Below are 25,482 nucleotides of genomic sequence, written 5' to 3' on the forward strand. Positions count from 1 at the left end.
CTATACACACAGGAGGGTTTGTTCTTCGTGGATGAATAACTTTTATCTCTTATGAAGTTGTAAATTTTTCTCACTTTAATATATTCATATTTGAGTTGTGACGATTAGCGTACATAGAGAAGACGAAAATGGTCGATTTGTTTTTAAAATGAGAATTAGAACGATTCAGGTAAGAATATACTTACACAGTTTAATCTTAAATTAAAAAGGAAGTTTCTCGTTCTTTTCTTTTTTTTTAAGTTTGCGTCAGATGGTGGGCAATTTAAGACCCCATGCGTTTCAGACTATTGAATATCCACTTGTCATGGGTGTTAAAGGGTTAAATATTGTAATATAACGCGTTAATAGTTCGTTTAAACTATATTTGAATACGAATAGGAGTGTAAAATTACAAATATTGCATTGATATCTATGGTTTAATTAACAGGGGAAGCTATTTCTTTGTAAGTTGTGTTTTAATTATCGCGTATTTGTGTCTTTGTATTTAATCTGATGTGGTAAATCCCATTAAGTAACAAAGGCTCACTGCCAAAATGCTGGTTAAACAAATTAGGTGATAAATATCTTGCTCGTTATAGAATTGACCATTTGGAAATATTAACACTGTACACTAATTTAAACGGTCTGGCATTGATCATATTTTACAACGTTAGTCAGTCTGCAAAGTACAGAAGTCATGTTTAAATATTCAGATACAACCCAACCAAATTGAGCATGTACTTTTAATCTTTATATGATCTTGACATAAGAGATCCAGGTGGTAATCATGGAAACTCTAATTAAGGAGTAGTCTTTGTATGAATCATGCAAATCCTGTAATATGTGATACACCCCAAAAAGGATACATATTTTTATTTTTGTTATTAAGTTGCTTGATAGGTCTACATGATGAAATATATAATTATTCATTCCAATCTGTCTGATCTTAGGAGATAATCCACATTGAAAATCCAACAGCTTCAATTGTACTTTTAGTGTGACTTACAGAGTCGCTTCCATTAATTTAGAATTCTACAATACATTCTATATATTTTTATCTCCCAAGAACAAAGGTTATATGAAAACCATATGTTAATTTCTATTTACTATAACTTTTTAATCAAAATATCCAAAATAAAAATATATAGGCTTTTCCAACCAAGAATCACATTTAGAATCATCTTAAAAATTCATCAAAAGAAAAGGCAACCAAAATGGCTGAAACAAAAAAGGCAACAAAAATGGCTGAAACAAAAAAGGCAACCAAAATAGCTGAAACAAAAAAGGCAACCAAAACAGCTGAAACAAAAAAAAATCCAGAATGAACACAAAAAAGATACACAAAAATACAAAAGGAAGCTAAGTCGAGCACCTTGGTCTTAGAAAATAAAGCATAAATATTGAACTGATGCATCGGATGGGTAAGCGTCCTCTTTGTTCCTTTATCACCGAGTTAAACATATAATTTATGTTATTTTTTTAACAGACAAAATTTTTATCATAGTCAATTCTTATAAATTAGTTTTAAAACATATTTTTATCTTTAAACATGAAAAAAAACTCTGAATTTAACTGAATAGGGGCGTGTCAATATTTTTTATCCATTGAGATATAACAAAATTGTTTTAACCAATCAGATTACAGTATTTATCTCAAATTAATTTTTTATAATTGTATCATTTTCGGTGTCATGTACTAAATGGAACAAGGACAAATGGAACAGATATGGTAGATATTATCAAAAAGTTCAAAATTGCGGCCATTATTTGGATTATTTAAGATTAGAGCAGCATTTTAACCCTGCTACAAACGTTTTTCATTGTGATTCATGGTTGGAAAGCCTACATATATTTATTTTTTTTATATTTTGTTTAAAGTATCATAGTAAACAAAAGTAGCATGTGGCTTTTCATATAACCCTTGTTCATAGGAGATAAAAAAATATATAGAATGTAGTGTAGAATTCAAAATTAAGGGAGATAACTCTGTAAATGACACTAAAATTCACTAGAAACTGTTGGATTTTCCATTTTGATTATATTAGAAAGATTGGAATGAATAATAATACCTTTCATCATATAGACCTATAAGGCAACTTAATAACTAAACAAATGTGTAACCTTTTTTTGGGCGTGTATCACATAATACAGAATTTGCATGTATCTTACAAAAACTGCTACTAAATATATAAAATGTTTAGTGTGCAACATATGGTCAGTTTTAGTAATTCTCAAATGACGAGTATGAAGTTAGAGGTGGAAACGTTTTGCGTAGGAGCGGATGAAATATTAGGTGAAAGGAAAATTAACGAATTGAAAGTTCATTGCGTTTCTCGGATATCTGAATTATGACTCTGTTCAAGCAGTAATGTAACACTTATCACTCATGTTCAATGTTATCTGGACGAGATGTTGGTGTTTAAAACAATACTTTGTATTTGAACGTGAAAAGTATAAGTAATATAGGACTACTTATGTCTGATTTATTTATGTAAATAATGATAATAAAAAAAAAATAATAATAATGATAATTATGTCTTTTTAGAATACATTAACGTCTTGATCCTCCGTTGTGTTTCATACATTTTATCATTTTTTAGTTGACTCGTTCTATTTATTTTTTTTAATCATCCACAAATTGTATAGGTGACCAGAACCTTTACTCTTCGTTCGCTTGAAACGTTTTTGTTTAAATATGAATGAATCATAATAACTGCATATGAAATTTCATTTTAAACACTTCGAAAATATTTGTATTACCCTACAATATGCGATTAAAACTTCTTTATCACTCGTGGGAGTAGTGTCTAATGATAAATTATCTATTTTTCATTTTAAAAAATCGTTTTGATTAGACTAAGGAGAAATGTAAGCATAAGATAGCCAAAACAAATAAAATTTCATTTTCTACGTGTACCTAATGACTTCTCGTTTGAGCTCAATTTACCTGATTAACAAATTTTTTGTCATAGTTAACTGAGTAATGACAATGTAAAGTTCAGTCTTGGCAGGCGCGGATCCAAGGACTGGCGTTCCGAGCGTACCCTAGGTTTTATCTTCCTATTTTACGTTTCGATTGCCGAACATAGAGACACGTGTATTTTGGGGACTTACTGCTTTATATCCATTGTTCAAACCAGATTTACACGTAATAATGTATAGGTATTAATTTGATCACTGTATAAACCAGAGTCTTGTAACCATTTTGGTCGACCAAATTATTCTTTATATCCTATGTATCTCATGAATGTCTGTCATCGAGCTGAGAAATATAATGCGACTAATATCATTTCAATAAAAAAAACACTGAGTCTGACTGTCCGTTTTCTCAAGGTTATAAATGTTTTCCACTAGCAAAGTAATCATCGATATTTTTATATCCATAAATCGTGATTATTTCAGATTCTAGACCTACTCACAAGGAAAATAGATTATAAAAGGCCCAAAAAGCACAGGGTTTCGAGGTAATGAGATAGATCCATTAAATTGTCAAAAGGTGTACTAAAATGCTGTTTAAACTATTTTTTAACATTTTACTATCCTTGGTCATTAAAAAAAGTTCAAACAGCGTTGATACATTTTTTGGTCCACATAATGGATAACTCATGACCTCAAGTCCATGTGCATAAAAGTTTAAACAACAAAATGACGATATTTAGTCAACAAATCGAGTAGGTATTCGTACTAATAAGTAAAAAAATGTAACGTATGAACTATGTCACAAGTACCTATGTAACAGTTACCATTGAAATATATGTCGTCGTTGACAATCCATTCAAACCGACCTCAATGACCTTACTGAAGAAATTCAACTCTGTGATATCCTTCTGAATCAGTGCTTGTCATTGTTTTTGTTTGGTTTTGTTTATGTTCATTGTGATTCATTTTACGTTTTTTTTTCTATAGATAAGATGAATAGTTTCACTTCATTTATTTTGGGTCCTTTTACAGCTTGCTTTATTGTATGGGTTTTGCCCATCATTGAAGACCATGTGCCAACCTGTAGAAGTTTAATTGTTCATTATTTGGTTTGGTCGATGGCTGTCGCATTGGCAATCATGCCACATCTCCTATTTTTATATTTATATTATTGAATAAGTGATCCCGTAGGAGTGCAGAGATCTAATCGTCACCAATTGGTTTAGCAAGGATTTACAACACTTCATGTTGATATATTGTTAAATGAAGAAAATTTAAATAGTACAATGGCAACTTCATTTAAATAGTACAATGGCAACTTTAGTACTAGCACATACATTTTGCATATTCATGTTTTGGTGAAGATTTTTGCAGTTGTATAAAAGTTCCTATATTACTCAAGTACCAATGCATTTAAAATCCAAACACAGAAAAAATAAAGGTCATAGTCCACCGAAAAAAAAAATTAAATTGATAATTTTTCGCTCTTTATCAGCCAAATCAAGGACGATAACTCTTGCAAATTGCCATACTATATTTGTTTTTCTTTCAACAACAAAATAACAAACTGAAATGGTTATGTGATCTATAATTGTAAATTCTGAATTAGAAATAAAAGTGGTTTTGGAAGTTTTTAATATGTATGAATAATTTATAACATTAACGTACGTTCAGCACGCCTACTCGAAACTTTGAAAATTAATCATGATACGTATACTATATCGCAAACTCTATTTATTTAGCATCAGATTAAATCAATATAAATCCTCAAATTGGCTCAATCTTTCAATTTGTAAAATTTATCACAAGTCTTTGTAAGAAGCAGGCAAAATTATGGTACTAAAATCTGAAACGCAGGTATCAAAAACAAACCCCCATATATCAGAAAACTTCATATGGATAGTATAAGTGCGATATTTGCTGTTATAACACATAATTTCGTATTTTATTTTATTTTTAACCAAAAAAAAAAATCCCAACCCCAAGTACCTGTGATATGAAATATATGTAACGAAATGTGAAGTCAACGAGACAACAATTCCACCGGGATGAAAAATGTTAGCTCAAGGCAATGTGTTGCATTTAAATACATTTACACGTATGTGTATTTTTTCAGTTCAGTGAGGCAGCACTGGTAGATGTTTTAACCTAATCATCATGCTAGTAAAAGGGGTCACACTTATTACATTGAGCTAATTTAATTGACCTTTCTTATAGGTTCACTATGTCATACCAACAATTGGTACGGCGCTACGCCCCTGTAGAGACATTTATTTTTATTTATCTAAGCTTTTGCCCGAAAAGAAAACTACAGTCTCGTCTATTTACGTTACAGAGTGTTTCCAGTGATAGAAATCAATTAATTGATTTAAATACGTGTATTTAGTATTTCGGTTGTATGACAGACATTCAGGTAGTGTGACCTTTAACCTCCGATGTTTTAAATAGTAGTATCATTAAGTGCCTTGTTTTGATGAAGAGGTATTTGACTTAAAATGAGTTATACTGTGGTGCATTTGTTGTGTTTCACCATATCTTTTCCCTTCTCTACTATTTACATGTAGATCTAAGTATTTTGGGTTGGAAAACAAAGGAAACGGATTAGAACCTTTTTACACACATAACAAATAAAATAAAAAAGAACATTATTTACACGCACATAAATACGGCATTAAATGAGCGACCCAGACTTCACTAAAAACTGGGAACATGAACCAGGTGCACCGGTATGGTAAGCGTCCACTTCTTTTTAGAAATAACCGCTGAGTTTATTAAAAAAAAATTGCGCGACCGGTGTCGACGAAATGGGAGCTAAAGGAGAGAACCAATAAAACCATCAATTGTCCCAAAGATTGATTGAAGTTATTTGGTTAAGAAAATCCCAAACACATATTAAAAGTGATCATTTTTAAAATGATATTGATTTCTGTCCGACTATATTTCTCCAAATTTTGTTATTATTTTTAGTTTCTATCAATTGAAATAAAAATGTATTCATATCACTTGAAAGGTTCCACTACGTGCGAATTTATATTTACAACCATCTGGGTTTTCAGTACACCTTTGGTAACTCGTCATCAGGGTTTACAGTTCAACTTCGCTAACTCGTTGTCAGGGTTTCCAGTTCACCTTCGCAAACTCGTCATCAGGGACTTCAGTCCGCCTTCGCTTACTTGTCATCATTCGGAAAGCAGGGATATATGCGACAGTGTTGCATTTTTCTATATATACTGGGTACAGTATACGCATTTCAAGGAGAAACTTACCCGTATCTCTTTTCTGAAGATCTTACTCCGGCGTGGAGATCCGGAAATACCCCCTGTATGGAAGACCGAATACCAAAAAATATTTAAAATAAAAGTACTCAGTATATACAATACACCGAAAAAAGTTTGTTTCGTTTTTTACGAATCATTCTGTTTTATTTCGTCATCAATATTGTATGGAGTTTCAGAGTTTATTTCAGAGTTTAGAGAAAACAAACCTTAATCAGCATCATATATTATAATTCACACATGATGGGAAATGTGTAGCCCTACCGGTAATAACAATATACGAGACATGCACCCTCCCACGTCAGGGTTTTGAGAACTTCTTCGCAAACAACTATGGTTTAAGTTAGCGAAGGTGGACTGAAAACCCTGATGACAAGTTAGCGAAGAAACGTCACCACTGTCAACGCGAGTAACATCAACTAAGTTGTTATTCAGTTTAAAAACTGGTTAAAGGAATGCCTTTAAAAAAATAACCATGCAAGTCACTTTTATTTTCATGAGGCTAATTAAAAGCCTCCCAGTTAAAGCATCAAAACCTTTGAACACGTTTTTCAACTCCGGTTTTGAATGTGTGACTCTTACATGTACTACAAGTATCTGCATGATGTTCAACACAAATCGTAAGGTCACTCATAGGCAATTAAAGCCTAAAATCATGTAATTGAATGAACAGGCTTCCTGTTTATTGCAGAATCGAAATTTAAATACATGTTTCTTCATGACATTTTTCAACGATAAACATGAACACACTCGACCCAATTATAATTTTTCTTTTAATTTTGACGATTGAAAATGTAAAACTATTATTCGATCCTTAATTATGCGAATTGAGAAAAAATCACATACAACTAGAATCTGTCTACAACGGTGTAAAAATGACATCATTTCACTCCGGCTGAACGAAAAGGGGTATTATTTATTCACAAGCATGGACAAACAAAGGGTACTTCCGGATATCCATGCCGGAGTAAGATCTTCTGGAAAGAGATACGGGTAACAGAAATGACAATTCAATCTAAGAGTCCTGTCTGAAAAAATAGCATATTAAACTTGGACTCGACAATTTTTTTGAGAATGGACTAAGTGCATTAATCGGTTGAACGTCTTTGCTTGAAAACAAATATATATATCTTAACATAATTGTATTTTTGGAATAATTCAGGCGCGGATTTATAGGCGTATACTCCCCTTAAAATCCATATAATATCTGTAAAAGTGCTTTATAACCTATTTAAGGTATGGACATATGATGATCAGACGTCGACAGAAGATCATAGTTATCTACTTATCAGGAATTGTACTCGCCACATTTATAGTTTTGGGTTTTGTGGACGTTCAAACTAGCACAGATCATCTCCAAGGAAATGACGTCATACCGAGAAGAGCATTAAAATTTTCGCAGGGATTGCCTACTATAACTGTAAAAACAACCCCGACTTATAAATCTCTGTTAACCAGTGACCAGTTGTGCTACGGGAAGGGTGTAAAACCTAAATTTCCAAGATTAAAAGACAAACCATTGCCTCATTTAGATTTCAAGAAGGTAAGGTCTTATTCGTGTTTTAATTATATTCTGGATGAGGACCATAAAACTTCTCCAGTGATGACTTCAATTTTGTAGCAACATAACCCTGTTCCAGGAAGTCTAGAGCGGTACACAATACATACATGTGTCAATTTCACAGATTTCCTGTGTACAAAATCATGAACAAATCTATCGAACTGAAAAAGACATTTTCGTATTAAGTCAATTAGCACGCGTGACATACTTCCGCGCGGTAGGGCGTTGGTATAAAACAAAATAATTTTCCGCGTGGAAATGTTTATTGAGCATGCTCCACGCATGCTCATCGACCGTCTCAGTCAACATGAAAGAATATTTACACAAGAATGTATGGACTAATATTAAGTCACTTCATTTTATAAACTGAAAAAACGTGAATACACAATTTAATACGGTTCTCCTAAAGTTTGAAGAAAAACGGACCGCCAATGAAAAATTCAATATTGCAAGGTGGTGTATATTTAAAGTTGGTTGGTGTCATGCTACCGCTGTTGGGATCTTGTGTGTAATAATGGACTATGATATAATTTCAGGAAAAATTTCAATTTCTGCACAATTTCAAAAACCCATGTTTTTATCGAAATGTGACATTTTACAACAAAACGCTAGTAAATCGTCCTATCCATACCTTAAGATGTCTTCCGTACTTTTTCATCGTTGGAATGCCAAAGAGTGGAACAACAGATATTTGGCATGGCCTGGAACTTCACCCTGGGGTTGCTGTTAAACAACACATGAAAGAACCCATGTACTTTACAAGACGACGTTTTCCTCAAGGTGTGTTTTAAATATTTCAGGAGCAACTACTTTTAGTTCAGGTGCCGGTATTAGGGTCAAAACTGTAATCCTGATATATATCCATTGCCTAAAATTAATATTGTCGGCTTATCATTTTTACGGTTGTATCTCACCTCTTGAAGTGAACCACTTCTTATAATTTTAACAACAGTATATTTTCTTTTTAATTTGCATGAAAATAGTCAATACACAGGAGCGGAAGTGGATCTATCATATACAAACAGAAATGCAACTATTCGAAAGGAAGTATCGCTTAACATGTAAATAAGTGATTTAATACTGCTTCCATAATTTCAAAGGACACTGTCTGTCTGTGATATATTATATATATAAATATCTTGTTTTATACAGCGAATTGGACATTGGATCAGTATTTAGACCATTTCCACTTAGCTACAGAAGCAATAGCATCGACGCCGTCGCCCGACAGATGGTTCGACAACAAACTTTACTTCTACCAGATAACAGGTATATATAAGCGCACTTGGCTATGTAAAGCGCAAAGAAACCTTTGATTTAATGAAGACGGAGTAAACATTGTTCAGTTTGCTTGTTTGTTTTCGTTGTTCGGGTCAACACGTAGATATTGTCTCATACGCGATATAAATTTCAGTTATCAATGAAAATACATTCAGAACACATTAGCTTCGCAGACACTGTTTTGTTATAAACCACTCAAACATCGGAAATATCATTGTTTTTCTTTTTCCACTTTTTGGGATATATTTATTCGGATACCCTACGGCTAAATCTGTTTTTAAAATTTACCAAGAGATTAACGATACCAACAACCGATAGAAAACAAAGATGCTTAAATACGTGAACAAATAAGATTGTACACTAGTCAGAAATAAGAGAAAATTTTCCACCAGTAGGCAACACAACTTCTTGATTATAGTATAAACAGGATAGAAACAACGTGGTAAAGGGAAGCAACTCGAACTGTATAATATTATTGCGACGGACACACCATATATCTATCAATGTAGACCGTTAAAAAAAAGATGAAAACATCCTTGAAAGTACAAAACTCTCACCGGAAAATCTATGTTACTATGGTGGGTTACAATGTTGATGAGGAGCAGTGGGGCTGGTACCGAACTGAATAGAAAATTTACGAATTTAACGACATCGAGTTTATCATAAAGTAACATGAAAGTATTTAAGTTTATTGTATTGTGTGCCCTTAGCTACTCCCATAGTGGTATTAATTCATCATTGTGGATCCTAAAAAAATTCAGAATATAATAGCATTAAAACCTATGATTTTTCAACACGGTATACGTCTATTCCCCATACTCAGTTAAAATCCCGACTTCAAAACATTATACATCGTTGTTTTTTTTCCAAAAAAGATGGTACACCTACATACAAATATATAGTTCTTGGTAGAGATTCCTCATACTTTGTAAGAAATAATTCCAAATCATCTTCCAAATATACAGAAAATGACGTTTACAAAATGCTGGAATTTTTAATCGACAACATATTTGTCCAGTGTGGTGTACGCGTTTTTCAATAAACGGTCGGCATTCCAATGGGATCAAATTGTGCTCCTTCACTCTTATGAGGCTGACTTTATAGCTGATCTGATCCGAAAGAAAGAATATCGTTTAGCTAGATCCTTTAATTGCAGTTTCCGATATAAAGATGACGTATTATCTTTAAACAATCCTAATTTTGGGGATTTGATACATCGCAACTTGAGATAAAGGATACTACAGACACTGTGAAGTCAGCCTCATATTTGACCTACACTTAGAAATCGATGGTAAAGGAAAACTATTGACCAAACTTTACGACAAACGTGATGACTTTTCGTTCAGAATTGTCAACTTTCCTTTCATCTGTGGCAACATCCCTTCAGCACCTGCGTATGGAGTGTTCATATCACAACTCATACGTTATGTCAAAGCTTGCCGAAACGACTTTTTGTATTGCACTAGAATTCTAACAAATAGGCCTCTGAAACAGGGTTATGTTGCTACAAGATTGAAATCACTACATAAGTTTTATGGTCGTCATCATGAACTCGTGGATCGTTACGGTGTATCCATCTGCGCCATGAAAACTGATTTGTGCTTCGTGTCATAGTTTTCCACGGACTTGATTTTTTTATGAGCAAATCGGCGGGTGTTTCTAGAAAAGCAGAGGACGCTTACCCTACCGTTGCACCTGGTCCATGCTCCCAGTTTTTAGTGGAATTCGAGTTGCTCATTTGCTTTTTTACTTAGTATGTATTCTTTAGTTACTTTATGTTCTATGTTGTGTATGTCTGTTTTCCTTGTCTAGTTTTTGTCCCCTGATTGCATTTTTTTGATTACTGCTATAACCTTGGTTCCATTGATTACTCTTTGATTACTGCTATAACCTTGGTTCCATTGATTACTCTTTGATTACTGCTATAACCTTGGTTCCCTTGATTACTCTATGATTACTGCTATAACCTTGGTTCCCTTGATGACTCTTTGATTACTGCTATAACCTTGGTTCCCTTGATTACTCTTTGATTACTGCTATAACCTTGGTTCCCTTGATTACTCTTGGAATCACATTTTTTTGGCATTTTATGTTTAACATTAACATTTTGTTCAAAATGTTTGAGACTTTGTGTTATAATCCATTATTCTTGAACCATTGTTTTAGGTGAAGGAACTGTCGATGTATCACATGACAACAATCAATGGCGCCTTGTTCCTGGAAACGACGATTGTAACGAACCACGAGTTCTGAATGCTCACTTCATCCATCACCTGAATTCTAATATGAAACTTATTTTTATGATGAGAAATCCAGTTGACAGGTATGTAAGCATTTTTTATGGTAGACGGACATCCTTTTTCGTGGTTTCCATTGTCCATACAATTCCTTGAATTGATCAATCCAAAAACCCATATATCAACTCATACAAAACATAGAAAATTGACCAAATACATACTTTTCAGGGCATCGGAGGGTGGGTAAATCAACATGCCCCACGGACAAACTTTGCGTAAGATGTATCAGCAATTAAATTATCTATGAAGAAAAAAAAAACAAGTTTAATAGTCTTCATCTATAAAAGGTCATATATGCTTATTTTGCATATAGTGAACGAAAAAGGAAAAAAATCCATAAGTTTAAGTTATAGACCACCCTTTTCCAGATCAAATTAGCATTCATAATAAAGCATGAAAAGATGAAAAGAGAAATTTCACAACCTTGCTGACAACATAATTTTGTGATAAAACTAACCCATTTGGTTGATTTATAAAACGTATATAGTAAAGTACACAATAAAAAGCAATCTGAAAAGAGAAAGAAATATAATTAAGGCATAAGGCCAAATGAAATTAATTATTAGATTATCATCCCCTCCCACCCCTAAAAATGATAAAATTTAAAAAATTGGGGGAGTGGATTTTCAAAATGACGATTTTTTTCCGCATCATTTTCTAGTATTGAGATACTTCAACACACTAATCTTCCATTTCTTCGCGATTAAAACGACAATTCATCTCAGAAACTGATGTGGCTGTAGACTTAGAGCATATCCATACTGCAAATAGCTAAAATTAGGCTAGTAAATATCTGCTAAGAAATAAAAAATAAAATCCTCCCATCCGCCCCCTTTTTGAAGGTTGGATGAGAATCTACCATTTAAATTTACTTGGCCTAAATTTCAATAATTAATTTTGCAAACAGGTACCTACAAAATGAACTTAGTTACATCATGTATCCGCCATTTAATTGTCTATTAAGAAAAAAAAATTAAACATTTACTTTAATAAAGTAAATTTGTGGACTCATCACTCAAATTTTCATTTTCCAGAGTGTTTTCAGATTATTTATATGAGTCGCAGTTCTTCGGCTACAAGAAAACTGTGAAGGACTTCCATCATGCAGTATTAGAGTCCATAAACAATCATATGACCTGTAGACAGAATTTTACTGAACGAGGTTGTGCCTATAACCAGACTCTAGAATCGTTTAAGGTACAAAATGCTTATGATTCGTTGCAGACTGAAACGTACCATATTCACATTTTTTTAAAATCTAGAATAAGATGCCCCAACCCCTGTATTAAATTGTAATGTAACGGTACTTACAAGTAAAAATACAACAAAAACAGTACTATCTTAATAAACTGAAACGGAGAACATGAAGGTAGTTGTATGACAAGGCTTTGTGTTAAGTAAATTTACTTACTTCTTGTTGAAGTGCAAATTACCAATTTAAATATTTTAAATTCAATTTTGTATAATTAGTATGTTCCAGTGGGCAAAGAACTACAACAGGCAAGTCACAATACATTTTTTTCCTTATTGGGAAGGGAACTAAGATTATATTATTTTTTAACAGGCACGGTTAAGAGTTGGAATGTATCACATTTTCTTGGAAGACTGGCTACGGGTGTTTCCAGCTGACCAAATACTGATTATACGGTTCGAAGACTTCATTAAAAGACGGTTGATGTATCTGAAGAAGGTGTTTGCGTTCCTTGGGTTACGTGAGTAACTTAAATAAAACATTAATTTGAAAATTAGTTATTTCGCAATACAGTTCCTCACTACATCGTTTGGAATTACAATTTATTTTGCCAATATCAATCTTTATGAGCAGCTCGATTGTTTTTTTCAAGAAAAACAGAAGCCGCTTACTCCACCGATGCACCTGGTCCATGCTCCTAGTTTTCAGTGCAGTCCGGGTTACTCATTTGCTTTTGTTTCTTTGTAACTTGGTTATTTCAATATTTCTGTTTCCCATGTTTACAGTCTTTATCCTTGGAATATATTCCTTTGATATCTTGGTTCCGTTGATTATTCTTTTACTAAGTTATTTGACAAAACAAGTCATGGACCCTTATGGAGACGCAGTTTCGTATATTCTGACAATAGCTTGCTATTTACCCATAGTTATAGTAGTATATGATTTGCAAATAAAGAAATACACAATGAATGTGACTTAACAAAATTAAGCGAACTAACAAATAACGCATAACATTGAGCAGCAGATTCAACACTAAGGATATTAACGCGTAGAAGTTTCTTATACTACAAAATAGCAGTGGTAAACTGTAGAAATTCCAAAAACAACAACACCACATCGCTGTTGAATTGTAGTCCTAGAAGCAGCAGATGCATCACAATATCGTAGCTACCGCGTAGAAGTTTTAAGTACCAATCCACATAAAATTCAGGCACTGCCAATGGTAAAGTGATTCATAGTGTAAAAAAAAACAACCAAACAAACGACGCTTTCCCAGTCTACATATGCTATACTTTCACCTAATGATAATCTGCAATCAGATCTGCTCTTTTTTCATACATTCATCTCCTATTAAAAGCAACCAAATGAAACCAATTAAGAACGACAACTATTGCAAAGTGCCAATTTCATGTACAATCTATATAATGTTTATCCTAAAAGCGCAACAACCAAATGAAAAACCAATACTGGTTGTGTGATCAGTAACTGTTTCTGAAGACGAAATGAAACTGAATTTGGTGGGTTTTTGACATGCATGAATCACCTTCTGTCTGATATTTAGAAAGACTGCTACTTAATACATGTGCCGCTTATTTTATATTCTTGTCGATTTATTAATGATCTCAATAAATGTACGTTTTCAGGACCGATTACGTTAAAAGAGGAAAATATACATAAAAAGAGATCAATACCAAACACGAGATCAAAGAAAGACAAGAAAATTGGAGACATGATGAGGAAAACAAGATCTATTTTAAAAGAATTTTATAAACCTTTTAATAAACGTTTGACAAAGTTGCTGAATGATGTAAGGTACATGTGGGATAGCTGATATACAACTGCCAATATTTATAGAATAATCAGTTGGAGAGCGTGAATATCGAATATATTATCACGAGTGCACATTATTAATTGCATGCATTCTCGAGTGAATGTTTATATTGACTGTCTCCCAGTATTGTATAATGGCCTATATCTTACATTTTATTATACGTTGTGTTTTACATCAAATGATATAGTTAACTTCAGGGAATAGAGTTGGGTTTCACTTGATTAAATGGCCATTACCTGTGACCCTCCTTAGGTAGTTAACTGGACTAACAGATTCAAACCTTCTCTCAACCTTGTATTAAAATGCCAAGAAATGCTAGAAAGTTTAAATCTTCTTTTAAAGTCCAGTTTACTACCTAGGACATGGTCATTCAATCAAAGATAGACCAACTCTGTTCCCTGAAGCTAACTATATTATTTGCTGTAATTGAATGTTAGGTATTTTATAATACCAGTGCAATAATGCATAATAGTTGAAGTCATTCGAGAGTCATTTAATGATATTAATTGTATTGTTATAAATGGATGTGTATTGAATATGTTTTTGTGACAGTCCTAGTTATGAATGTTCATACTGGAACTAGTATTTTTTTTTAAACCTATACTGTCGCTAATAATTTACTCGCATTTTGTCTCATGTGTCTGCTATGTCTTTGACAAAATTTAGAATTATAAAACTGCATGTGTATATCTTTTTCATCGTTATTCCTTTTTCTCATAGGATATATAAGTCTCGTCACGTGACTCCGTGAGAATGGGTTCTCATCTACCATTCAAATGCGTGGATATTCATCATTAACATATCATTGGGTTCAATATTAAATATTACAAAAAAAACAAATACTGATAAAAAAATGACGAAAATCTAGTTCTACATGATAAAAATGTTAAGGAACGTATAAAATAGAAGATTTTGCATTGTGATGCAGCGTTTCGATTTCCCGGACGTAAACAATAATATACCGATCGGTCTTCGGATTTCAATACGTTCTACATCGAAATTCCGGAAGGGAAACTGAAACTAGAATGAGACTTACAAACCCTATTTTCAAGAATTATTATCGATAAGAAACATCTGAAAAAATAATGCCAAGTTCATAAAAAGTTTAAAGAATTATTGAATATTTACGAAAAACTATAAGAGGACATATCTGACATTGTTTAAAAAAATGATTTTTTTTCATTCAGTATAAGTATATACCGTTGCATCATGCATAGGCGGATTCTGAGCACGAGTGAACATGAATAATTACTGCTATGTCGTCTGTTGTTCAGTCGGCGAAATACCCACAATTTATTTCACTTTGAAATGTTGAAAAAAGACAGTATTATGTATACGTGTATATCAAAGCAAAGAACGTGATCGTCCATATCCAGACGCGGAGAAACAGAAATACAATTTTCAAGGAAATAAACAAAACCCCAACACATACAATTAGACGTATGGTATTCACACGTAGATAAAATATGATGTAAACTAGATTATTTTTTCTAAGGGTACATGTGGATAGTAAAGCGCTGTCATTGATAGAAACAAGTGCCTGTGTCTCAATCACGGATCCCAGTAATCACGTTATCAACTTATGTTGACAAGTTAGTTACACAATCGTTAAATTTTGTCATAGTAATCAAATTTTCACAGATAATCAAATAATCACTTGAAATATTATACCATCTGATGTTTTCCTTTCGTTATAAATTCTATTTGAAGGAGGTGGTAAAGTACTAATGTAATTTTTCACTTTGATCTTAATTATTACACGCACTTAAGTACTATATTAATGGATATTGTTGTATTATCATATCCGGTTTATAATCTTATTCTCTCCACGTATTAAAATGTATATTTATAAGTGCTAAAGATCGTTTAGTATATCGTACATGTATGTACGGCTGAATAATGCATTCACCTACATCATATTATACAATCAATATTCTTCATCTACTTGTAACCTTTGCCTTGATCAGCATTTGCTCAGGTAAGTTCTCGTAATTTTTTTAACATTGGTCTTGAACACCGCTTGCTCAGGTAAGTTCTCGTAATTTTTGCCTTGATCACGTTTGCTCATGAAGGCTTCTGTAACCTTCGTCTAGGCCAAGGCAAGGTTTTGCAGTAGACACAGTTACGCTTTAAAGAGTAATCAATGACACTAAAATTCTGGCAGAAATCAAAAGAATGTAATCATGAGACAAAGACCAGACATGGATAACAGACACACACAACAAAGAACATAAAATAAAACAAAACAACACATATTAAACATAATCAATAGAACCAAGGTTATAGCGGTAATCATAGAGTAATCAAGGGAATCAAGGTTATAGCGGTAATCATAGAGTAATCAAGGGAATCAAGGTTATAGCGGTAATCATAGAGTAATCAAGGGAACCAAGGTTATAGCGGTAATCATAGAGTAATCAAGGGAACCAAGGTTATAGCGGTAATCAAAAGAATGTAATCCAGGGACAAAGACCAGACATGGAAAACAGACATACACATCAAAGAACATAAAGTATTATAACTAAAAATCATACATACAAAGTAACAAAAGCATAAATGAGCAACTCGGACTCAACTAAAAACTGGGAGCATGGACCACCGGTAAGGTAAGCGTCCTCTGACTTTCTAGAAACACCCGCCGAGTTGCTCATAAAAAGTCAAGTCCGGGGTAGACGAAAGAGGAAAGGAAAACTATGACCTGTTGAATAAATCAGTTTTCATGGTGCAGATGGATACACCATAACGATCCACGAGTTCATGATGACGACCATAAAACTTCTGTAGTGATGACTTCAATCTTGTAGCAACATAACCCTGTTCCAGAAGCCTGTTTGTTAGAATTCCAGCGCGATACAAAAAGTCTGCGTAGTTTCGGCAAGCTCTGGCATAACGTATGAGTTGTGATATGAACACTCCGTCCGCAAGTGCTGAAGGGATGTTGCCACAGATGAAAGGAAAGTTGACAATTCTGTAGGTCGAGATATGAGGCTGACTTCACAGTGTCTGTAGTATCCTTTTCCTCAAGTTCTTTGGGGTAGATGCAATGTATCAAATCCCCGAAATTAGGATTGTTTAAAGATGATACGTCATCTATATAGCGGAAACTGATATTAAGGGATCTAGCTAAACAATATTCTTTCTTTCGGATCAGATCAGCTAAAGTCAGTTTCATAAGAGTGACGGAATAGGTCAGCAAGTAGAGGAGCACAATTTGTTCCCATTGGAATGCCGACCTTCTATTGAAAAACGCATCCACCGCACTGGACAAATATGTTGTCGGTTAAAAATTCCAGCATTTTGTAAACATCTTCCTCTGTATATTTGGAAGATGATTTGGAATTATTTCTTACAAAGTATGAGGAATCTCTACCAAGAACTATATATTTGTATCTAGGTGTACAATCTTTTTTGGAAAAACAACGAATATGTGGAATGGATGTATACAGTGCTGAAACATAGGTTTTAATGCTATTATATTCTGATAATAGTCTTGAACTGATTGTCTCCAAAAGATCTTTCGGATTTTTCAGGATCCACATTGAATTAATACCACTACGGGTGTAACAAGTGTTGTGGTAGGACTGCAGACCCTCTTTGACAGCTGTGAGTGTATAGAAGTTTAAAGTTTTGAAAGGGGTACATTTTGCAGATCCAGCTATGTAACGTTGTTTGTATGGATTCTTGTGGAGTTTAGGAATCCAGTACATAGACGGTAAATCACAATCATCGTCCCTGGTAGAGAGACCAAAAGAGGATCGCACAGATTTATGGTTTACCACAATCTCTTCTTTGGAGAGTATGGTAGCAGTATAGGTCTTATCACTTCTATTATTTTCTATGTCTACCTCTGATAATAAACATTGGATGTAAGTTTTGCAGACAAAAACAATGTTGTTTTACGCTTTGTCTGCTGGTACAACAACATATTTGTCATGTATAGTAGACAATGTTTTTGCTACATCGGGTCTTTGACAACTGGTGTAGAATTGGCACTCATTGACCTACTTAAAACTTTCATTTGTTTCAATATTAAAGACCTCACGGCCTTTAACCACTCTGACAGAGAATTAATGTCTTCTTGTTCTCGATTTATTCATTTTTTTGCGTAGTCCTCCACGGTATCCATAAGAACTTTAAAGTTATAATTCCAATTTATGGAGCGTGGTTCACGGTACTTGATGTCTCTAGAAAGGATTTTACTCAGAGATTCGAAGTTACAAAAGCAAATTGCAAATGTTAAAGGCGTGTTTATTTATCGTTAACTGGCATTGGGACTCTCCATCCGATATTGTACAGCAGGATTATTCTATTTACACACTGAATACCTCCATCTCAGTTTTGTCGTGTACAATGAACTCTTACAACAACCTATACCAATTATACAGCAACAACGCATCAACCCTGGGAATACTCAAATTGGGATAGCCTATATCGCGCAAATTAAAATTCAAAGATCACCTGGTCTTCCAAAATAATTCTAGGAATACTGACTATCAAAATTAAAATGTTTTGATTAATGTCTGGTATAAAATAGGTGGCACAAATCTGAAAACGCGGGCCACCTTATTTAGATACAATTCATTTCCTACATTGTCTGTTAGGGTTTCCAGTAAACCATAAATACTTGTGTTTCAACATAACATACTTAAAACGCTTATTTGCTTCAAAGCTATCAAAATTAGTAAATGAACACGGAACTCGCATTACTATGCAGTCCGTCTATAACTGATTTGTTGATCATTTTAAGGCACTCGACATCTCTGAGTATAGATATATTACAGTCATAAACATGGTCATTAACTATGACAATGCCAAGACTCGATATTTGAGTTGATCTCCAAAAACTGTCTTGTAGAAAAAAATGGCATTTGGCATAACTTCCTCCTACATGTACTCCTACAATGTAAGTGGTTAGAATTCCGTTCCTTCATACCCCCACCTATAACTTCCAAGCGCCATATTGCAAACCACTCGTTCCGACGTCCTTTGAAATTAGCAGAACTATAGCAAACTATTTACTATTTAAAATATTTTATACAGTTTCTTTACCATAACGCGGGAGAATGATACTTAACTACAGAAAAACAAATGACCTACCTAATAAATGAGAAAATCCGGCAATCCTGGAAATCTTTTGTTATAGCAGTTGAAATGAACCTCACATTTGGTTTTCAGCATGTTGAAATGGTACATCCGGTTGGTAAAATTACGGATTTTAACTTGCGGAACGAAAATATCAAATTAACCAACGAATTGCCTTTCCAACTGTAAGTTCGTTTTGTCAAAAATATATTGTATTCCGTAAAATTAGTGATCAAATTCAAAATGGCTGGTCATTTTGAAAAATGTCTTCATTAATAATGTTTCTAGGTATTTAACAAAAAAAATAAGGATTTTTATCAGTTGATAACCGGAAGGTTAAACCTATTTTATGAAAATAAAAGAATAAAAATATTTTAAAACACATGTTTAGCTGATTCACATTTGCAGTGTCTTTCAACATGTCTGATGCTAAAGGTTAGGATGGCACCAAGTCAGAAAGTATCTTGTCAGACAACCTCTAGTACTGCTAGAGTACTCCTACATGGTAACAGAGGTTGGGATTTTATGGAATTGAATTCCTCCATGCATGAAGTCAGAAAATAGCTTGCCGAACAATCTCTAGCATTGCTGGAGAAGACATAACGAATATATTCTTTAAAAAATCATACTATTTTCTGGAGTAACAGTTTAGATGACCAACTTAAATTGGAACCGAATAGAAGATATGGTATAAACTTAATAAAAGAACTAACATAAAACCTAGTACACAATCCTGACATTCGTAGTATCATATAGTAATACTGTTGCATGTTTACAATCAACAAAAACATTGCATTCAATATAAAACAAGAAGGTAACTGCACTATTTTCACAACCGATTAAGCATATTAAATTATTTTCTTAATACCCTATCGAATATTTTCAGGAACGGTACGCATAGTCGAAGATGATTGGACAGGGTCAAGACTCACTGTCGACGACAGTTCGTTTTCCCTTACCTGTGAGTACACACACAATAGCTCAATCACTCCACAGTTTACCTTCATGAGGAATGAACGAATTATAACCGGCTTCGCATCCGATACCTCAAGCCAAGCCGTTGACAATGGAAGAAATGTTACTATGTATAGAATTATGAAGACAGATTTTACTATCAATGATGGTGGGCTATTTTCATGCTTTGTCGACGGAAAATCAGCAAATATCACCATCCGTGTTATTAAACAAGGTAAGGAAGTTAGCAGTGAACTCCTCCGCAGACCTAATATCCATTTCTTTGTTCAATTGTATACTAATTACTCCGCTAGGTTAATCTCCGTTTCTTTGGAGCAAAGCTGATTAAAAATAAGTTTACATAATGGGGAGAGTTTAATACTGAAAATGACAATATTGTGAAAGTTTGATGTAGCGAAGGTACCTTTGCTTGAGAGATTGGTGAAATATGAAACCATAATTTCGAAACAAAATATGTCTTGCAGAGCAAAAAAAAAAAACTTTTGGAGACGAATAAAATGTTTGCAGTGTTAATTCGTATTGTGTCATAAATGTAACTACATTTTTTATTAACTTAAGATTATTTTCCCGTGGTTCTATCGAATGTTTGCGACTACAAACAGAGCAAATTTCTAATGAATGAATGAAAATATTGGACGCATGTTATTTTAATGTTGTTAATTGTAATCAACTTGCTACGGGTGATGCTCACATTGAAATTCAAGAAAAATATTTGCAACTACTTCCCACACTTTTTGTTACTAAAACTACAAGTAAACAATTTGAGTGACATAAGTCGATTAATCTAAATAGTCAATGCATTCCACAAATATCATTTATTTTTGAAATAGACCAGAAATTTGAGCAGTCTTATCGTCACTATGAAGATGAAAGGGTTGTTCTACCATGTCCAGTTCCAACAGCCCTTCATGCAAACGTCACATGGTATAAAGATGGAATTCTTTTGGATAACGACAGAGTAGCATTTGAAGATTTTGAAACCAAACGAAATAGTAGATTAGTATTTTCACAAGTGAAAAAGGAAGATCACGGAGTGTATGTATGTGTTGCAACAATGACTGTAGCTACAAAATCATACACGACGCGTTTGCGTGTTATTGGTAAGACTTTCTTTTTTTTGAAGGCATTAGGACAGAACTACCGTATTTGGAGTAAAAAACAAGTACTGTCCTAAAAAAAACCAACACAGTAACCTTGTACTTTTTACCTATAATTTTCTACATTTAATTCAGAACGTAATTTCAATTTTCGATACAGTTTTTTTTTTTCGAACGCCACTAAGTTATCAGTATTTGGCCAATCGGGGAACAGAATTGCGATCAGGTGACTTGCGTTTCCATAGAAATGTGTCTTTAAGGTAAAAAAAATATGTAACATGTTTTGTCTGACTATTGGTTTAGTTAGTTTCTATTCGTTCTGGCTTACTTATGTCTCGAAATAAGTAAAAAAACATAAGTGTCGAACCCAGGAACTTCGGAAAGGGAGGAACTGTTCTGGACAGTGATTTTAATCTGTATAATCAACCATTATCGAGCATAATGGGGGAGGTGTCTCGAGTCCATGGCCTTCCCTGGATTCGCTTATGGACACGGAATAAAAGTTTTTACTGTTTATGTATTTGCTAATGGTTTTCTAAAAGATGCTTGCCGTGAAATTTCTTGTAGTACGAGTTGTCTTTGACTAAACGTCCACATACTTGTATGTACTCAGACGGATGTACGGGTGTCGTAACTAAGACGTAAACCATTAACTGTATTGTTTTCTTATTTTCAGATAAACTTGCACCTCTCTGGCCATTTCTTGGTATAGTTATAGAGATATCAATATTAGCTGGAATTATATACGTCTGTGGGCGCGCTAAAAAGAAGACAAATCCGCAAACGAAAGCGTCATAACTGACGTTATTTTTATGGACACGTACATTGCATACGCAAATATAGTGCTTACAATTGTTACTAGAGGAACGGACAATGATATTTCAAGGAAGAAATCCGACGACTGTATCGTAAAGTTTTAAATATATTAAAACTTTATTCATTCTTATTCTTTCATGGGAATGAGTGAAGTTGTGTGTAGGATAAAATTTGAAATTCTTTAAAATCAGAATAAAAATTATGGTTATAAATCCAGAATTCAACATTCAAAGCCGGTGATTATGGAAAGATTTATTTGTGAAAAATTAAAAGGCCCAAAATCAGAATCATTTGCACAACTACGAAATACAAAATAATAACTAAACTTGATCCTTACCCTTCTCTTATAGAAATCAAATTGTTTCATCCAGCTTGTTTTACAACCACTGAACTGTATGACAGTACATTTTTGGAAGAAATATGACAGTGAAGATACTTGGTAAAATTGTCTCCTCTAGTGTGGACCGATTTCAGCCTTGCATAAGATAAGCACAGCTTGTATATATTGGGTCACATCTTAGTTACTAAATTCAGCCAGAGAAATACGTTTCTCCCATTCAAAGCCGGTGATTAATCAGAGTACTGAAGTACTGAGTCAGTGGAGGCCTTCATAGTTTGCTCTGTTCACATTTCAAATCATAAAAAAAATGGATTGTATAATATTTAGACAGGGAAGGTAATTTTTAAGCCTCTGTTTCGAATCAGAGGGGGTATACAGTTTTACTCTTGTCTGTGTTTCTTGTTTATTCTTGACTATATTTTGAAAGTTGAAAATTTCGTAGCATTTTTTAAAGTATCTACTCATCACAGCGGCTTGGGATTTTAATATATTCTTTCTGTAGTTATGCCATATGGTGAGATCTATTTTCAGAAATTCCTGTCTACCGTGGACTTCGCTTATTTTAATATTATATTTTGCAAGTTGAAATTTTTTCGTCAAACTTTCTCAGCAACTACTCATCGCAGTAGCTTGAGGTTTAAGCACATTGTATTGGTACTTAGGTATGCCAAATAGTACGATATAAATATCCGAAAAATTGACAATAACTTCCTGTTAATCGAGGAATTTATTTTTGACTTTATATTCTGAAAATTGACATTTTTGTCGCGCTTTTCTCGACAACTATTCATCACAGTGGTTTGAAATTGTAACACATTTATTCTCTAGTTATGCTTTATACTGGGATCCATTTTTGGGAAAATTTGACAAAAAGTTCCTGTGTACCGAAGACTTTGTTTATTTTCCTTATAACATGGTTGAAAGCGGGTGTATCACTAGTGAACCATCGCTCACAGATTCCTTGCTGAATTTTTATTCTGTGAGACACAAAGCTTTTTCAAAAGAAGGTTATAAACCGAGCAGTCATGACACCTAGACAAAACAAATGGGAGAAAAATTACCCACAACTTTTCAACTTTTCAGACACATAGATTTGATGATACACATTTAAAAATATACATGTTAAATCAATCTCCCATGTTATTACAAGTATGTCTCTAAAAGACTTTAAAATTAGGGTTATCCCAAAGTCATATAAGTGCATTGAAGGCTTTTGTAGCTTAACAACTATTGAATCCAGTCAAAGCATGTCAATTTCCCTTTTTGCTGCTTAATTACCATCAAAATAAATGAAATGGCCGTACAGTCAGGCCAGAGCATCAACATAGAAGCTCAACCAGTAGTATAGACATATTCTGAGTTCTATCCGATTACCCAACGGCTGGATTTGCCACCACTACAATACTAAATACAGTTACTAACAGAATCCCAATAAGGGACAGTCCTGAGAGACCCAAAAAGGGTATTCAAACAGCTTGTATCTTTCAGTACTTTTGGATTCCATATACTCGATGGCTAAATCAGAGAATTAGCAAGTCCCATTCTAATTAACTGCATTCGTGTGAAATATTCCAAATGAAAATGAGCTGAAGACTTTTGGTGAATAAAATCTTTACCAACTAACTAAAACAAGTGTCACCGTATAGATTGTAAAGGGGGGATGTATTTGATATAGTTATTATGTAGATCGTATGCATATATGATCCGTACTTGAATTTGATAGATTATTAGTTGTTTATAATCTAGAAGGGGGATGTTTTGTTTATATGTTATCAATCACTCATCATATCATTCGTCATTCATTCATAATCATCATGACGTACATTTAATCAATACGACATGAACTATATTTTGACTTTATACAGTATCGACATTCCCGCGCCACGGGCACTGCATGTCTTACTAACAAAATATTATAAAATCAATAACAATTGAAAATTTGCTCACTCCACAATAGTCGACGGAGGACGCAAGTCGCCGTTCAGGTACGAATATTTATTGATTAAGAAATTTATTTCATTTCTAAAATATTTTATTTGGAAACTTTATTATTCAATGAGATAAAGTTTAATAAGATTGATAGTAAGTAAATTGGATAAACGTTTTAGCTATTTGGAATTCATATAGTTTCAATTTGACAATAATCATTATTCTTTAGTTTAATAATATTTCATTTCAATTTCCGTAATTCATTTTCACAAATTTATGCAAAGTTAAAATTTGTATAGTTCATTCATTTCATGTTAGTTTATCATTCAATATCGGCAAATGATAGTTTTTGTGCATCGATACTCCGTAAATACACATTTATGGAATGTGTAGATCTTGTGCATTATTTTCAGGTTACGCTGTATTTGGCAAACATGTATATGTTTATTTTCAGACGAATAAAGTTAAATTACCAGGACGACTTTTTATGCAGCCATAATACAAATATTTTGCCGATGTCCCGGCCCTTGTATTTTGACCTGCGACACAAGAACTAACATGTTGCACATTTTCAATGGGTGTTGTTAATTCTTATGTGTTTATATGTTAAGATAAAAAATAACAATAGGAATATAATTATTGAAACTGAGCTTATTACATGTACAATGATACCGCTTACAAGTAACAATATGTAAAAAAGAGTTCGTTGGTACATATGTACGTGACATACAATATCTATACTTTTGATGTTCTTCAAATCATCTTAAGTCAGTAACATGACTATAATCATGCTGTAGATAGCATAAAAAGGACAAAGCGTCAGAAAAGAGCTAATTATAGTTTCTTATCTATTTATCATAACGTAACTCGGTGCAAAGAAGACTACAAATATTGTACATTGATGATTTA

The 25,482-nt window shown here is 33.4% G+C and overlaps 2 protein-coding genes across 3 annotated transcripts; both read left to right on the top strand.

Annotated features, from left to right (window-relative positions):
• On the top strand, positions 1-15,021 carry LOC148620638 (carbohydrate sulfotransferase 15-like). Of its 2 annotated transcripts, none has more exons than XM_088574306.1 (8): positions 1-169; positions 7,409-7,715; positions 8,270-8,513; positions 8,886-9,002; positions 11,181-11,337; positions 12,346-12,508; positions 12,876-13,023; positions 14,147-15,021. In XM_088574306.1, exons 2-8 carry the CDS (start codon positions 7,419-7,421, stop codon positions 14,332-14,334), a joined length of 1,314 nt encoding a protein of 437 aa, XP_088430432.1. In that variant the 5' UTR covers positions 1-169; positions 7,409-7,418; the 3' UTR covers positions 14,335-15,021. The 2 variants fall into 2 exon arrangements, with proteins under 2 accessions (XP_088430432.1, XP_088430433.1); XM_088574307.1 differs by lacking the exon at positions 1-169 and adding an exon at positions 390-443.
• A 1,151-nt stretch (positions 15,022-16,172) lies between these two features.
• Positions 16,173-22,523, top strand: LOC148620639 (basigin-like). Its single transcript, XM_088574309.1, has 4 exons — positions 16,173-16,312; positions 20,303-20,605; positions 21,222-21,491; positions 22,165-22,523. The coding sequence occupies exons 1-4, from the start codon at positions 16,234-16,236 to the stop codon at positions 22,284-22,286; spliced, it is 774 nt and encodes a 257-aa protein (XP_088430435.1). The 5' UTR covers positions 16,173-16,233; the 3' UTR covers positions 22,287-22,523.
• Positions 22,524-25,482: the final 2,959 nt, after the last annotated feature.

The sequence above is a fragment of the Perna viridis genome, chromosome 3, assembly GCF_037379345.1.
Source record: "Perna viridis isolate PV_CMFRI_1.1 ecotype Kerala chromosome 3, ASM3737934v1, whole genome shotgun sequence".
Classification (NCBI taxonomy): domain Eukaryota; kingdom Metazoa; phylum Mollusca; class Bivalvia; order Mytilida; family Mytilidae; genus Perna; species Perna viridis.